At 31.7% G+C, this 17,981-nt stretch overlaps 1 protein-coding gene across 1 annotated transcript; it reads right to left on the reverse strand.

Annotated features, from left to right (window-relative positions):
- Window positions 1–226: 226 nt before the first annotated feature.
- Window positions 227–1,358, reverse strand: LOC139853878 (B3 domain-containing protein At2g36080-like). The gene is made up of 2 exons (XM_071843220.1): window positions 890–1,358; window positions 227–348 (listed from the first exon to the last, which is right to left on the reverse strand). Exons 1-2 carry the CDS (start codon window positions 1,356–1,358, stop codon window positions 227–229), a joined length of 591 nt encoding a protein of 196 aa, XP_071699321.1.
- Window positions 1,359–17,981: the final 16,623 nt, after the last annotated feature.

Here is a 17,981-nt window from a genome sequence, read left to right on the forward strand (position 1 = left end):
TTAAACGAATTATCTTGTGATCGTTTTTTGACTGATCACATGTGATGTGTTCGGGAGTGAAGTTGTACTAAATAATTTTGCTATTTGCATGTAAATTAATTCAAATGATTGCAAACTCAACTAAAACCGCTTATATATAACCAAAAAATAATAAAAATATACTGGTCCGTGGAATAAATATTGGTTGATTAATTACCATGTTACTAGCTACTACAACTATAGTAATTCAACCATGATCAGGTGTTGGTGGCTCCATTTCTGTCATCATCTCCTCAGGTTCATGGGCCCTACATTCCAAGTTCACTCCAAATAGTCTCACTGTTTTAATCTTCACTTCTCTTTTTATCTCTATTAATCAAAAATTTTATAAACAATTTAGCTAAATCATATCAAAATCTAATTAAGAAACAAATACTAATTATTCACTAGAAAAAAGCTTCATTTTTGACGCTTTTACGGAGTATTATTTTTGACACTTTAATTTAAGCGTAAATAACTTGACATGTCTTTTACACTTATAAGTGTAACAAAGTTTAATAAAGAATAAACTCTATGACACTTAAAAAGTGTCAAAAAGTTAAACATTTAAAAATTTTGAAACTATATTTTTTCACGTTTCAAAGTTTTTGACTTCATATTTTTTAATGGTTGTAACTTATATTCACATTTTTAAACCTGAATTTGTTGTGATTGTTTAATTAATAGATATTTTAAGGACAAACTTAAGTGATCATTGATGTGAATAAATGTGTTAGTACACTTTAATAACCAGTCGACTCTTATGCATAACACTTTTATGTACATTAACGATAATTTCTGGATAGAAGAATCATATCATTCTTTAGTTAATATACATAAATGTATATATGCATATAAAATATCAAACGACCTGTATAAAGACGTTTCTCTGACGAAACAGAACCGTCGCTAATTCGTCGCCTCCAACCAAGAAACAGGAGCGAATTCGAGCAGCCATCGACAACGTGTCGTTGAAAAAACACGACATCGCCAGCATCAAGTTTCTTATCCTTAACAAAACGGCTCCATCCTTTAGTCAACACATAGCTCTGACTACTATTCCAATACGAGTATCGAAACTTCCAAATCTTGCCAGTTTCATCAACAAAACTAAGAAGCAGACTCGCTGATGAAACGAGTGGTAGATATTTTTCGGCATATTGTTTAGGGATTACGAGACGGTTGAGCTTACCTACGTCACTTGGAGTCAAGCGTTTTTCGAACATGTGTTCTTTAGTGAATGGGTGGTGGTGTTGAAGGGGTTGAGTGGTGGTTGTGGGGTAGAACATGGTGGTTGATGGGTGGTGATTGGAGGTTGGGATCATGTAATTTAAAGACATGTTTTTTGTAGTAGTTTGTTGACATGAAACATAGTATGGAAATAGTGGTTGATATGATATGATGCAGTACTTTTTAAGGTTTTGGTTTGCGTGGTGAAAAAGCAAGTGAAAACAGTTGTGTGTGTAATAATTAGTAAAAGGGCTTTCATTAAATCCAATCTAATTTAATATGTAATTCCACTTATTACAAATAATTAAAAAATAAAAAAATAAAAATAAATAAATAATTAAAACCCAATTGTAAGATTTATTATATTTAATAGGAGATGATAATTTCACAATCATTTTTACTTATTCCACATGTATTATTACTTTTTTTTTTTTTTTTTATCAAAATAACCCTTGAAAAATTATAACAAAAAACTCTAAGGTGTTATAATTTCATATTGTATATGAAATATATCTTACTAATATGAAGGAAGATAGAAGAGAGTAAATTCTTATTGAAGAATGGTGTACATACTGATTACAATCGATAACATACTTATAGTACAATAATTTACTGTGTAGTTAGGTGGAACAGTAATATCCGTGATCCACCAAATATATTGATTCACCATGATTATACGGAGCTCTTCGTGCTGATAACGTGTTGTAATTTAGTAGTTTATTACTACCTTTGATCTAAGTTTATACAATACTTATATATTGAAAAGTAGTAATGAAGAGAGGAATATATATTTCATATATATGTAAGAATGGTACAATCAGTGATTACATTCGATTACATATTTATACAACAATAATTCACTGTGCAGTTAGGTGGAATAGTAATATCCGTGAATGTGAATTTGATCCACCAAATTTTACTTTAATAAATGTGTCGGCCACCATATGACTTATAACACTCCGACGACGAGTCCCTAAGCTTGGTAACTATTTAATGTGCTTATAATTCAGTAGGCTTATAACTACCTTTAGTGGCCTAGTTCTTGACTATAGACTAATAAGTATATAGAGAGAATATGAGAGAATATGAGAGAATATATATTTTAGTGTACAGTCAAGAACTAGGCCACTAAAGGTAGTTATAAGCCTACTGAATTATAACACGTTATCAGCACGAAGTGCTCCGTATAATCAAGGTTTATCTAAGCAAGCACACGTCACTAATCAAGGTAAGAAATTATCTAACTTTTATTAACTTCACTAACATTTATATTTATGTTATATATGGTCGGTTATACCGCCTGAATTATATTTCTGCAATCTAACTTTTATTAACTTCACTAACATTTATATTTATGTTATATATGGTCGGTTATACCGCCTGAATTATATTTCTGTAATCTAACTTTTATTAACTTCACTAACATTTATATTTATGTTATTTAAGTTATATATGGTCGGTTATACCGACTGAATTATATTTCTGTAATCTAACTTTTAATAACTTCACTAACATTTATATTTATGTTATTTAAGTTATATATGGTCGGTTATACCGCCTGAATTATATTTTCTGTAATCTAACTCTTATTAACTTCACTAACATTTATATTTATGTTAATAAGACCTCATGATTGTACGCAACACGTCATTTGACAACACGGTACTTTATGTACGCAACACGTCATTTGACAACATGGTACCATGGGTCGAGATTAATTCCGATCAATACGAATACGATGGGGTCTTTATATGTTATCTAACATTTATGATTACTTATGCAATTAATCATTATTTATTTCATGCATACTAATGTTTATTCTTAAATTTATAATCTTAAAAGTTAAAATAAGAAAAGTAGTTTGTATTTTTATTAAAAGTAAATCTTAAAAGTTAAAATAAGAAAAAGTAGTTTGTATTTTTATTAAAAGTAAATCTTAAAAGTTAAAATAAGAAAAAGTAGTTTGTATTTTTATTAAAAGTAAATCTTAAAAGTTAAAATAAGAAAAAATAGTTTGTATTTTTATTAAAAGTAAATCTTAAAAGTTAAAATAAGAAGAAAAAAAATCTTGTCCTTTATATTACTCATACGCGTTTTGATATAGTGACTTTATTCGTTAACGTCAACTAACGACGTTACAACGGTCATATATACATAACGGTTGTTAACGTCAACTGACGACGTTACAACAACTATATTTTTCAAATATAAAATAAACATCTCCGTTTTCACATTTTCACAAATCAATCTTCATTTTTCAGATTACTACTCTCAAAAAGTTTTTGTCAAAATGATTCACACAAGGATGATTTTTCATATTGTATTGGTCATATTAACTATCATCATTGTTGCTAATATACCACCGGGTGAACCTATATTCTATCATGCCCTTGTGGTTTTATTATTTGAAATCATACCATTATTCTGTTATTTGCTACTTATGAATTTAAAATGATTCTAATTTCATTTTATTATTTGTCTATGAATAGAAGTTGATTATGATTATGATTTATGTTATTCATCTTTTTGATAATAGAAAATGTCGAATTTGAAAAGGCTTAAATTTGCTCATTTAGAACAAGTGGGAACAACTACTTAACATGGGTTATGAATGTAGAAAAACATCTCGAATCAAACGGTATTTTAGAAACCCTGAATGAAAATAACAATTATTCCGAACAAGAGAAAGCAATAGTAAGTATTTTTCTTAGCAAACAGATTGACGAGTCCTTAGAATCTACATATTATATGATCGAAAATTCAAGTGTATTATGGAAAATACTCAAAGATAGATACGATATTAATTATCAAAAAAAAAAAAAAAAATAACGGTGATCCATGAAAGAATAAAATTAAAGATATTAGTAGACGCTCTTATAAGAATTCCGGAGATTCTTATTAATGATCTGGTAACGTGGATCATCAGTCTAGTATTTCTTGAATACATGAACATCTTTTTAGCTCTACAAATAAGTCCCAAAAGAAAAGAAAACGAGAGTGAATCTGTTGACAAATCTTGATTAAATTAACCCTGAGCTACCTTGAGACTTGAATGATTTGAATTTTCTAAGATGTCTAGTTTTTTATGTATCACTCATAAATAAATGGTTTTAGACCATAACGCATATGTTTTATTAAGTGTTATCTTTTATGTACTTCAGATTATAACTTGTTTGCAGGTAATATAATTTGATTATCTTGCTGAAATATAACTCATTATTTGCTTATCTTATTTGAAGTTTTAGTATGAATCCTGCTGAAATACAACATCAATTAAATGGTAAAGACCTGTGTATTGCAGATAGTAGTAACATACACACTATGATCAAATCTAAGAAATATTTTATTGATTTAAATCAAATGAAGGAATTATAAATACTATATCAGCTCTTGCAAACTTGATATAAGGAACGAAAAAGGAAAAATTTCATATTACCAAATGGTACGAATTTTTTGGTAAACAATGTCTTGTTTTCTCCCAAATCAAAGAGAAATTTGTTTAAGTTTCTCTGATATATATCATAATGGATATGATTATCAGTCAATGATAATCGAAAATGAGAAATATCTATATAACACGTTATCAGCACGAATAATTTCATATTTCAGCACTTGCATTAGTAACACCATTTTCTCTCTCATTTCCAGAGTATCTCGTCATGATTATATACTACACCAAATTCTAGATCTTATTTATCTGCTCGTCCGAACCGACAATCACCCCGGTGTAATAGAAAAAGTCAACGAGCTTCGCGCTCGGGTAGTGGCTTTGGAGAATATGGTGCAAAGGTTACAAACACCAGCAGTAGCACCAACAACATAACCAGTACCACCAGCAACAACATCAACAGTACCATTACCACCACCAACAACAACCGCATCGCAAACCTCAACTTCACAATCTGTCTCATGAGCATCGACGTCATACGCCCTGTAGATACTAAGGAATACCACAACGATGAAGTATTGATTCATAACTTCATTGGGAAAACATTCTATGATGATTATGTAATTTCTAAAGTTTAGAAATTATCTATCCTAGCCTTAACCATAAATTAAGTGAGTTTAATTTAATATTAACTCATTAAATCAATATTACATCTGAAGAAATATACACATATATTTCCACAAACACTGTAATAAAATTCTTTTGTACAAAATATTAATTGTGACTAATTTTTTTAACGGGTAGGTAATACCCGAGAGATATATAAATTCACAATTAATATGTTACATTCTTCGAATCTGATTCAGCAAATCATCCATTATACTCCCTACTTTCACAACAATATACATTCTTTTATAGAAATCAAAACAACCATACTCATTCAAAAATCTAATTACATATTCTGATTTTGAAATCGCCGAATAATCAAATCTAATATAGATTACAAAGATTTTCTTTTCGGAGATCAATCGTGATGACGTCAAAAGATACGACGAATCACTATTATCTTATTTCATTCATTTACGATAACTTCACTCACACATTTCGATTAATCGAATTATTTTATTCATTCTTCTTGAACATGATAAAACTCTATAATTGTTATAATAACATTCTCATTATTAGTCATGACGACCTCTATCAAATTTCGGGGACGAAATTTCTTTAACGGGTAGGTACTGTGACGACCGGGAAATTTCCGACCAAATTTAAACTTTAATCTTTATATTATTCTGACACGATAAGCAAAGTTTGTTAAGTTAAATCTCAAGAATTTTAAACTGTGTTCATACATTCATTATAACCTCGACCAAATTCCGACGATTCACGAACCGTTATATATAAATAGATATGTATATGTATATATATATATATATATATATATTATAACTTGAGAATATTAATAAAGTATTAAACGTATAATACCTTACACGAACGTATTTGTTTCAATATGATTTTCGATGAAATTAAAAAAATATATTAAATGATTGAATTATCAGAAATATTGAATTATGATTACAAGTCTCTGTTGAGAGGTCCACTATGATTTGAGAAAATCTATTCCTCTTAACGATATTCAGAATAATTTGTAAAGCTATTTATAAATAAAAACAAAAAGTGTCATTTACGAAAGTTAGACAAAAGTTAGTGGAGAATTGGTTTCCATAATATTCTATTAATTTAGTTTCAAAAGTACAAAAAACGTTTTCAGTTTAAAAAGAACTTTATTATTAAAACGTATATATCTTTTATAAATATCTAGAACCACTTTTGACAACTCATTACTTAACCAGTATGATAAAGATAACGATATTTATATTTTATTTTATTAAATATATATAACGATTTAAATTAATATTATATATACTTATACGCGTATTATACGTATATAGTTTTATACTTTTACTATACTTTAACTTTACCTTTACTTTACTTTTATTTTACTTTAACTTTAATAATTCATACTTTAATAATTCACTTTAATAATTCACTTTAATAATTCATACTTTAATAATTCACTTTAATAATTCACTTTAATAATTCATACTTTAATAATTCACTTTAATAATTCACTTTAATAATTCATACTTTAATAATTCATTTTAATAATTCATACTTTAATAATTCACTTTAATAATTCAAAAATCTGTTATAAATAGAATTCAATATGTTTCATTATTTCATAGAAACTTGAAAATATATTTCTCTAAACTCTCTCAATCGAATTACATATATATATTTTCTTTGTATTATTTCAAGATATTATTAGTATACATAAAATATTACGACGGAGTGCTGTCCGAGTGATTTCAAAATAGTTTTTTTTGAATGAGTCGAAGCTAAGGAAATTATGGGTTATAACTTTAGAGGTGATGGGTATGGTTCATGGGTATGCTCGTGAGGTCAATCTTGTGTTTATCATCTCCGTTGCGTCTACGTACTTTCCTGCAATATTGAATCTCAATATTGATACGTTCGTGAATCCGAGTCCAACCTTGCACTTGTTAAATGACGTTATATGTATTTTTACTACGAAATACAGTATTGTGAGTTTCATTTGCTCCCTTTTTAATTGCTTTTGCAATATATATTTTTGGGCTGAGAATACATGCGCTGTTTTATAAATGCTTTACGAAATAGGCACAAGTACTAAAACTAATTCTACGTGGGTTTAAACCAGAAATATACCCTTAGCTTGGTAACATTAAACTACTTGTCTATGTACGGTAGGCGCGAATCCTAAAGATAGATCTATTGGGCCTGACAAACCCCATCCTGACTATGGGATGCTTTAGTACTTCGAGGTTATTTTAAACACACCTGATCTGGTGTACTTCAGAGGGTAAAACATGAACGTTAAGGCTTGTTACCGGGTGCCTACAACTTATAGAATACTTTTATACACTTGCGAGTGTACATATATTTATAAACGGAAATCTTGTGGTCTATTAATATATTGAAATGATTGTTATGATAAACCTATGAACTCACCAACCTTTTGGTTGACACTTTAAAGCATGTTTATTCTCAGGTATTAAAGAAATCTTCCGCTGTGCATTAGCTCATTTTAAGGATATTACTTGGAGTCATTCATGGCATATTTTGAAATACGTTGCATTCGAGTCATTGAGTTCATCAAGATTATTATTAAGCCAATTATAGTTGGATGTATTATGAAATGGTGTGCATGCCGTCAACTTTCGTTGTAAAGAAAGTTTGTCTTTTAAAAATGAATGCAATGTTTGTAAAATGTATCATATAGAGGTCAAATACCTTGCGATGTAATCAACTATTGTGAATCATTTATAATGTATATGAACGGGTCCTTTCAGTTGGTATCAGAGCAGTGGTCGTAGCGAACCAGGTCTTGCATTAGTGTGTCTAACTAGTAGTTGTTAGGATGCATTAATGAGTCTGGACTTCGACCGTGTCTACATGTCAAAAGTTTTGCTTATCATTTCTAGTCGGAAATCATCTGCTTATCATCCTTAGAAAATTACCTGCTTATCATTCATAAGTCTAGACACGTTTTACTGCATTTACTGCATTGATAGTGTATAGACGAATTCTTATCTTAGCATATCTGTTATTGTGAACTTTGACTGATATCTTTTCAAAGATTCTCCGTAATTTACGGGATTTTGGTATTATATATACATATGTAAATTATGTATTGAAGAGTACCAAATCTAACTCCTATAATCTATTCCATACCAAAAATTCATTTTCCCCATTATACAAGATGGATTCCGCATCTAGTTCGAATTCTTCAGATTCCGACAGTTATGCCGATATGGATTTCCATTCGGGCTCCGAAAGCAGCGTCACCGGAATGGATAATGTAACACCCTAGGCAAATCCCACATCGCCCACATACATGAGTGATCATGGGATTATAAGGTAATACCCACGCTTAAATGACACAACGCGTTTTGGGATCACAGGCTGAGTAGAAGTGCGAGTACGTTGTGGTTAAGCGTGATCGGGCGAGAGCACTACCAGGATGGGTGACCTCTTGGGAAAGTGCTTCTCGTGTGTGGTCGCCAAGAAAAAGCCGTGCGCCTGCGGGCAAAGCGGACAATATTGTGGTCATGTTTAGCTGGGGTGTTACAGAATGGTATCAGAGCTACTCATGTGTCGTTGGGGGTGGTGGGGCAAACCTCATCGAGGACGATGAGTCCCTGAGGGGGGGTGAATGTAACACCCTAGGCAAATCCCACATCGCCCACATACATGAGTGATCATGGGATTATAAGGTAATACCCACGCTTAAATGACACAACGCGTTTTGGGATCACAGGCTGAGTAGAAGTGCGAGTACGTTGTGGTTAAGCGTGCTCGGGTGAGAGCACTACCAGGATGGGTGACCTCCTGGGAAAGTGCTTCTCGTGTGTGGTCGCCAAGAAAAAGCCGTGCGCCTGCGGGCAAAGCGGACAATATTGTGGTCATGTTTAGCTGGGGTGTTACAGAATGGTATCAAAGCGGACAATATTGATAGTTAATCGTGCTCTGATACCACATGTAATAACCCGACCTTAACCATAAGGACGAATACAATAACATATGATTTCATCGCGAGGTATTGACCTCTATATGCGACATTTTTCAAAAACTGCATTCGTTTTTACAATACAAACCATAACTTTTATTACAAATACAAGGTTTAAACAACTTAATAATGATTATCGTTTAGCGATAATCTTAGACTTACAAACTTTACATGTGATAATAACAATACGACCTCCAACATATTTTACATTACAAATCCTCCGATATGCAGTTTTATTTTTGACACAAATATGCATACTCAAGATCTTGCTTAAATTCAACATGTTGCAGCGGAAGCTTTTAGTTATCACCTGAGAATAAACATGCTTAAAACGTCAACATAAAGTTGGTGAGATATAGGTCTAAAGCCGGCAGCGTTATGAATATAGACCACAAGATTTCATATATAAACGTTTTAATAAAAATATTCTAAGTTGTTGAGCACTTGATAACCATACTTAACATTTAATCAACGTCGCATATTCCCTTTATTATGAAATCTTACTACACCGTACCAAGTGTAGTCACCGAAACGAAGTACTGTGCAACCGTTGAATACTGGTCGTCCAGTCCGGTTGGGGTTGTCAGGCCCGATAGATCTATCAACAGGATTCGCGTTTACAATACCTCATGTAAATAGTAGTTACCAAGTTACAGGGAAGTATGCCAGTGGTACAACTCAACGTAGAATATATTTTTTTAATCACTTGTGTCCATAACGTAAATCATAAAATGCATGTATTCTCATCCCGAAATATTTAGAGTTTAAAAGTGGGACTATATACTCACCTTTTCCTTGAAGGTATTTAACTCGACTTGGTCTCCGATAGATATCACGAACCTAACCATATATATGATATATCAACATATTTTCTTTTTAAGAAATAAACGTTTCATATATATACTTTTAATACTTTTAATAATTTCTTAGTCCGTAGTTAGCAGTCCGATGTTAGTAGTCCACAATTAGTTGCTAAAAAAAAATAAAGACCCTATCGTATTCATGTTGATCGGAATTAATCTTGACCCACGGTACCGTGTTGTCAAATGACGTGTTGCGTACATAAAGTACCGTGTTGTCAAATGACGTGTTACGTACGTACATGAGGTCTTATGATTAATCTTCTCGTGTTGTTTACGGGTAGTCCTGAAATATATAAAATTAAATCATGAGTAAATATATATGAAATATCATATTAATTAGGAAAGATATGATTTATTTAATTTTTCTCCAATTATTTTCGTTGTTAAACAAGCTTTGGATACCCGATCTTATTTTAGTCGTAGTTTCTTCGTTACAACTCCGTTTTTGTTGATTCAACTTGCCACTTCCTTGGATCGAGTCAAATTTTAAGAATATGAACTGTAAATACCTTGGTTTACATTCGGAATCACAGGTTATAGTCCAAACTCTAGGTGAATCTTATGAAAGTAATCATTTTTGTCATAAAAACAACATTTAATGGTCATTTTTCTAAAAATACTTATACTTTGAATTAAAACTTGAAATTTTTATGTGTTAACATATTCATAAGAAATATCATTTTTCCAGAACATGAACTTCTAATTCAAAGTTCAAGATGGTTTTTAATTATCCAACCCAAAACAGCCTCCGGTTACACTCCGACGACATAGATTCAGTTTTAAGGTGTTCTTTGTAAAAACAAGTTGTATCTTGTAAAATTAGCATATCATTATGATATATTACAAGTCTTGAAGTATTTTAAAAGTTAAGTTAGAAGGATCTATTTAGTTTGCGAACAAATTTGAAATCATTCAAACTATGTTCTTGTTGTTAAAATTTTATATCACAAAATAAGATAGCTATATAAATATGAATCGAATAAAATTATGAACAAGGTTACTACCTCAAGTTACTTGGACAAGATTGCTGTAAAAGATGAGTAAAATCCTAGAACCAAAAGAGTGGTGGAGTTGGATCAAAAGGTTGGAAGTAAACTTGTAAATTTGGAAGGATTTTTGAAGTGTTCTTGGAAAGATTTTCTTATGATGTTTAAGTGTTGTTTTTGAAGCTAGATCTTCATGGTTGTTTGCTGAGATATTTAAGGTGTTTAAGGCTCATGAATATGTGTGTGTTTAGCTAGGAAATGAAGGTAAAAGATTGAATTAGAAATGGAATGGGGGGGGGGGAGGTCATAAAAATGTGAAAATGGGGAACATGGACAAATTTTCATTTTGTTATTTTGTAAAATTAGTCATGCATACTTCCAATTCTAGTTACCTAGCCTTAAGGGCATGAACAAGAGCTGAATAGATGTTGATTTGACATGTATATACCAATAGTAAATACATCTAGAAGATGGGTATGATACCGGTACATATACCCTAGGTATACGTATAGAAATCTTTGAGAAAATGGAACGAGGATTCAAATATAACTATCTTTTGTAAATATACTTATATTGTTTTATGTATGTAAGCCCTTTAAAAGTGATTAAATACATATCTATACGATGCATGTATAAGTATTATAGATTATAAGTATTTATGTCAAAGAACGTTACGTATAGTTATCGTTTTGAAAACTTAAGTTAGTAGTTTCAAAATATACCTACAACTCATTGTTATTAGTACACAATGAGATGTTAAACATCCTTAGATCATGTTAAATATATATAGATACATATATATACCCAGACGTATAATTATCATATGTTATATAGTTCGTGATATCATCGGTCAAATTGGACGGTCAAACGTTGTGTAAAACTCTTTTCAAAAATATAAATCTCAACAATTTAGATTGCTCATCATGTTGGTAAGGTTTAATTTATGTAAATATTAATCTTATATGCAATAAACGATCGGAAAAATCCGGGTCGTTACATTACCTACCCGTTAAATAAATTTCGTCCCGAAATTTTAAAATTGTACCTATTTTGCGTCATCGGGAAACAAATGTGAGTACTTTTGTTTCATTTGATCCTCTCGTTCCCAAGTAAACTCGGGACCCCTTCAAGCATTCCAACGAACCTTGACGATTGGTATGTTGCTCTGCTTAAGCCGTTTAACCTCACGGTCCATGATTTCGACTGGTTCTTCTATGAATTGTAGTTTCTCGTTGACTTGAATTTCTTCAAGAGGAATGGTGAGATCTTCCTTTGCAAGACATTTCTTAAGGTTTGAGATGTGAAATGTATTATGTACTCCGGCGAGTTGTTGTGGTAATTCGAGTCGATAAGCTACCGGTCCAATGCGTTCGATGATCTTGAACGGGCCTATATACCTTGGGTTCAGTTTACCTCTTTTTCCAAAACGTATTACACCTTTCCAAGGTGACACCTTTAACATAACCATGTCACCGATCTGAAACTCTAATGGTTTCCTTCGGACATCGGCGTAGCTCTTGTGGCGACTACGGGCTGTTTTCAATTTTTCCTTGATTTGCACTATCTTCTCAGTAGTTTCATGGATGATCTCGGGTCCAGTTAATTGTCGATCTCCTACTTCGTTCCAACAGATAGGGGATCTACACTTCCTTTCATACAGTGCTTCGAATGGTGCAGCTTTAATGCTCACATGATAACTATTATTATACGAGAATTCTGCTAATGGTAGATATTTATCCCATCCGTTTCCAAAATCGATCACACATGCCCTAAGCATGTCTTCAAGAGTCTGAATTGTTCTTTCACTCTGCCCGTCAGTTTGCGGATGATATGCGGTACTCATATCCAAACGAGTTCCTAGGGCCTCCTGTAGTGATTGCCAGAACTTTGATGTAAATCTACTATCACGATCGGATATAATAGAAATAGGTATTCCATGCCTTGAAACAATTTCCTTTATGTATAATCGTAATAGTTTCTCCATTCTATCCGTTTCCTTTATAGGCAAGAAATGTGCAGATTTGGTGAGACGATCAACTATTACCCAAATGGTGTCATAACCCCAGGCAGTCTTAGGTAATTTTGTGATGAAATCCATGGTAATACCATCCCATTTCCATTCTGGGATTTCTGGTTGTTGAAGTAATCCTGACGGCTTCTGGTGTTCTGCTTTGACTTTGGAACAAGTTAAACATTCCCCAACATATGTTGCAACGTCTGTCTTCAAATTAGGCCACCAATAACGCGTCTTAAGATCTTGATACATCTTTCTAACTCCAGGATGTATCGAGTATCTTGTCTTATGTGCCTCATTAAATATTAACTTCCTTAATCCACCCAACTTTGGTACCCAAATACGGTTTGCAAAATATCGAATTCCATCTTCCCGCATAATGAGTTGTTTCCCATACTTCTTCATTATTTCATTTCCTATGTTTTCTTTAGTAAGAGCTTCTCGTTGAGCCTCTTTGATTTGTGAGTTGAGATTCATGCGAATTTTTATGTTCATTGCTCGTACTCGAATTGGTTCTCGTTCCTTTCTGCTTAAAGCGTCGGCCACTACATTCACTTTCCCGGGATGATAGCGAATCTCACAATCGTAGTCGTTTATCAGCTCGACCCACCTACGTTGCCTCATGTTCAGCTGTTTCTGATCGAAAATATGTTGAAGGCTTTTATGATCAGTAAACACAGTGCATTTAACTCCATATAAATAGTGTCTCCATATCTTCAATGCAAACACTACTGCCCCCAATTCTAGATCATGCGTCGTATAATTCCGCTCGTGAATCTTCAATTGTCGGGATGCGTATGCAATAACTTTCTTTCGTTGCATAAGGACGCAACCAAAACCTTGTCGCGAAGCGTCACAATATATCTCAAAATCATCGTTCCCTTCAGGTAACGATAAAATAGGTGCCGTGGTCAACTTCTTCTTGAGTAATTGAAATGCACTCTCCTGCTCAAAGGTCCATTCGTACTTCTTCCCTTTTTGTGTTAACGCTGTCAATGGTTTAGCTATTCGGGAAAAATCTTGAATAAACCTTCTATAATAACCGGCTAAACCCAAAAATTGGCGTATCTGCGTTGGTGTCTTAGGAGTCTCCCATTTTTCAATGGCCTCAATTTTAGCTGGGTCAACCTGAATTCCTTTGCTACTAACAACATGGCCAAGAAATTGCACTTCTTTCAACCAAAACACACACTTAGAAAATTTGGCGTATAATTGTTCTTTTCTTAACAATTCTAATACCAATCTTAAATGCTGTTCATGCTCTTGCTCACTCTTGGAATAGATAAGAATATCGTCAATGAAAACGATAACAAACTTATCTAAATACGGACTACAAACTCGATTCATGAGGTCCATGAATACAGCTGGCGCATTCGTTAATCCAAACGGCATGACCAAAAATTCATAATGACCGTAGCGTGTCCGAAAAGCAGTTTTCGGAATATCTTCTTCTTTGACGCGTAGTTGATGATAGCCCGACCTTAGGTCGATTTTTGAGTAAATACATGATCCTTGCAATTGATCAAATAAGTCATCAATTCTCGGTAGTGGATACCGATTCTTGATAGTTAACTTATTTAATTCACGATAATCTATACACATTCGGAAAGATCCGTCTTTTCAATAAGGTGGTATAAACCAAGGACAATATGTGTACGATTATATACATCAAATCAACATCCTAATCAACATTATTACTGCCCTAGATATGAGGTAACTAGAATTTGTCAAGTAGTATGAATTATTAGTAAGAAAACAAAATTAGGAATCCTTTTCTTTCTTTATAAACTAAAAACGTTTTTATAAATGAACACCATTTCTTCACTCCATTTTCTCATAACTACACCCTCATTTCTCTCTTAAAATACTCCTAACTTCATACTTGATCATCTCCAAGCATTTTCCCCATCATTTAGCTTCAATTACAAGCCTTAAACACCATAAGAAATCTCTTTCAGGAACATATCAAAATAACCACCCATTTGAAGAAGTTTACTTCCAACCTTTTGATCTAACTCCACCACTCTTTGATTCCAAGATTATTTCTTATCTTTTGCAGTAACTTTGTCCAAGTAACTTGAGGTAGTAACCTTGTTCATAATCTTATTCAATTCATATTCATATAGCTATCTTATTTTGTGGTATAAAATTTTAACAACAAGAACATAGTTTGAATGATTTCAAACTTGTTCGCAAACTAAATAGATCCTTCTAACTTGACTTTTAAAACACTTCAAGACCTGTAATATATCATAATGATATGCTAACCTAACAAGATATAACTTAGTTTTACAAAGAACATCTTAAAAACTGAATCTACGTCGTCGGAGTGCAACCGGGGGCTGTTTTGGGTTGGATAATTAAAAACCATCTTGAACTTTGAATTGGAAGTTCATGTTCTGGAAAAATGATATTTCTTATGAATATGTTAACACATAAAAATTTCATGGTTTAACTCAAAGTGTAAGTATTTTTAGAAAAATGATCATTAAATGTTGTTTTTATGATGGAAAATGATCACTTTCATAAGTTTCACCAAAGTTTGACCTATAACCTATGATTTCGAATACAAACTAAGGTATTTTCAGTTCATATTCTTAAAATTTGACTCGATCCAAGGAAGTGGCAAGTTGAACCAACAAAAACGGAGTTGTAATGAAGAAACTACGACTAAAACAAGATTGGGTATCCGAAGCTAGTTTAGCTACGAAAATATTTGGAGAAAAAGTAAATTAATCATAACTTTTCTAATTAATATGATATTTTTATATATAATTACTTATGATTTGATTTTATATATTTCAGGACCACCCGTAAACAACACGAGAAGATTAATCATAAGACCTCATGATTGTACGCAACACGTCATTTGACAACATGGTACTTTATGTACGCAACACGTCATTTGACAACATGGTACCATGGGTCGAGATTAATTCTGATCAATACGAATACAATGAGGTCTTTATTTATTTTATTTAAGCAACTAATTGTGGACCACTAACATCGGACTGCTAACTACGGACTAAGAAAATATTAAAAGTATTAAAAGTATATATATATGTAACGATTACTTAAAAAGAAAATATGTTGATATATTATATATATGGTTAGGTTCGTGATATCTATCGGAGACCAAGTCGAATTAAATAACTTCAAGGCAACGTCAAAAGTAAGACGAAACTTTATTCTTTCAACTCACTCTTTTGTAATAACTTCACTCATACGCTTCGAGTAATCGAATCATCTTATCAATATTACTCAATAGTAATAAAACTCTATTTATCAACTCATATTCGTCATGAAAACATTTTTAGTGTTAGCCACGACAACCTCGATCAAATTTCGGGGACGAAATTTCTTTAACGGGTGGGTACTGTAACGACCCGGACATTTCCGACTAAATTTAAACTTTATCTTTATAAGATTCTGACACGATAAGCAAAGTCTGTAATGTTGAGTCTCAATATTTTTTAACTATGTACACGGATTCAAATAACCTTTGAACTATTATCATATATCAATTACCCTTTGACTGTTCTCGACGATTCACGAACCATTAATTGTAAATAGTTAAGTGTGTATATGTAAATATATATAATGGAAATTGGAAAAATAATTTGAAACATTATATGTTATTGTATTTAAAAGTAATTATGTAAAAAAATAAAAATAAGAATAAGATATTATAATAATTATTATTTAAAGCATAACTATATATAAATAAAATATATTAAAAATAAATATTAAATGATTGTAATACTCGTTGGACGTTTTGATTATCATTTAGGGAAGTTAAATTCGAACTTATGTGATTTTAAAATAAACGGTGATCCGAAAATGAGTTTTATAAATTACAGGCTTACTAAAAATGTATTTAGGACCTAGTTATTGAATTTTAGAACTTTTTATATTTTGCCCATAATTGAGAGGGACAGCTGATGTAATTTTTATTTAACAATTTAAGGATCGAATTTTTATACCATAATAACCAAAATAAATAAATATAGTTAATCTGAAAATATGAGATTTTTCTGAAGACTTTTATCCACTACTGATTAACAACGGAGTACAAAATCTAGTCCGTGAAGAAACTTGACAAAACTGAGGCGGCTATGCTATTATGATTATTGTTTTCTTTTAAATTATTAGTACATGATATGAGATGATATAAGATATTATATATATATATATATATATATATATATATATATATATATATATATATATATATATATATATATATATATATATATATTATATATTATACAGATACTTTGAATATGAAACCAACAAATTCTTAACTAATGTTTTTTTTTTCTTTGTTTTTTTGTTGCTAGTCACCAACCACGTACAACTCATACAATAAATCTAACTCTTTTTCTGTTGCTAATTGACAACTACTGTTTTTAATTGATAATCACACAAATGCTTTATAATAAACTATTATTATTATTATTATTATTATTATTATTATTATTATTATTATTATTATTATTATTATTATTATTATTATTATTATTATTATTATTATTATTATTAATTATTAGTATTATAAATTTACATATATAAACCTACTGAGATATAGGGAATCACCATTTTTCACACTCTTTGACTCCCTTCATCCTTTCTGTTTGTCTCTCGAGCATCATCCAATTCACACCATCAAATATGGCTTATTTCCTATCGTGAATATAAACCGCCATTTTTTTGTACATCCTTTAACCACCACATTTAATCACCTAGAACCGACGTCCGCCATCACCACCTCTGTCCACCGGACCTCCGCCACCATCATCAAGAACCTAGCCACCACCCTATATTTTTCGTGAAACCCAACCCACTCCATCTTTGTAAATACTATCAGCCACCC

The sequence above is a fragment of the Rutidosis leptorrhynchoides genome, chromosome 6 (genome assembly GCF_046630445.1).
Source record: "Rutidosis leptorrhynchoides isolate AG116_Rl617_1_P2 chromosome 6, CSIRO_AGI_Rlap_v1, whole genome shotgun sequence".
Lineage (NCBI taxonomy): Eukaryota > Viridiplantae > Streptophyta > Magnoliopsida > Asterales > Asteraceae > Rutidosis > Rutidosis leptorrhynchoides.

Bases quoted from the DNA above. Each gene is read 5' to 3' on its own strand.
- LOC139853878 (XM_071843220.1), bottom strand. From the start codon at position 1,358: ATGTCTTTAAATTACATGATCCCAACCTCCAATCACCACCCATCAACC. The intron at 349-889 runs GTCGTTTGATAT...TTTGATTAATAG, and splicing joins AGAGAAACGTCTTTATACAG to AGATAAAAAGAGAAGTGAAG.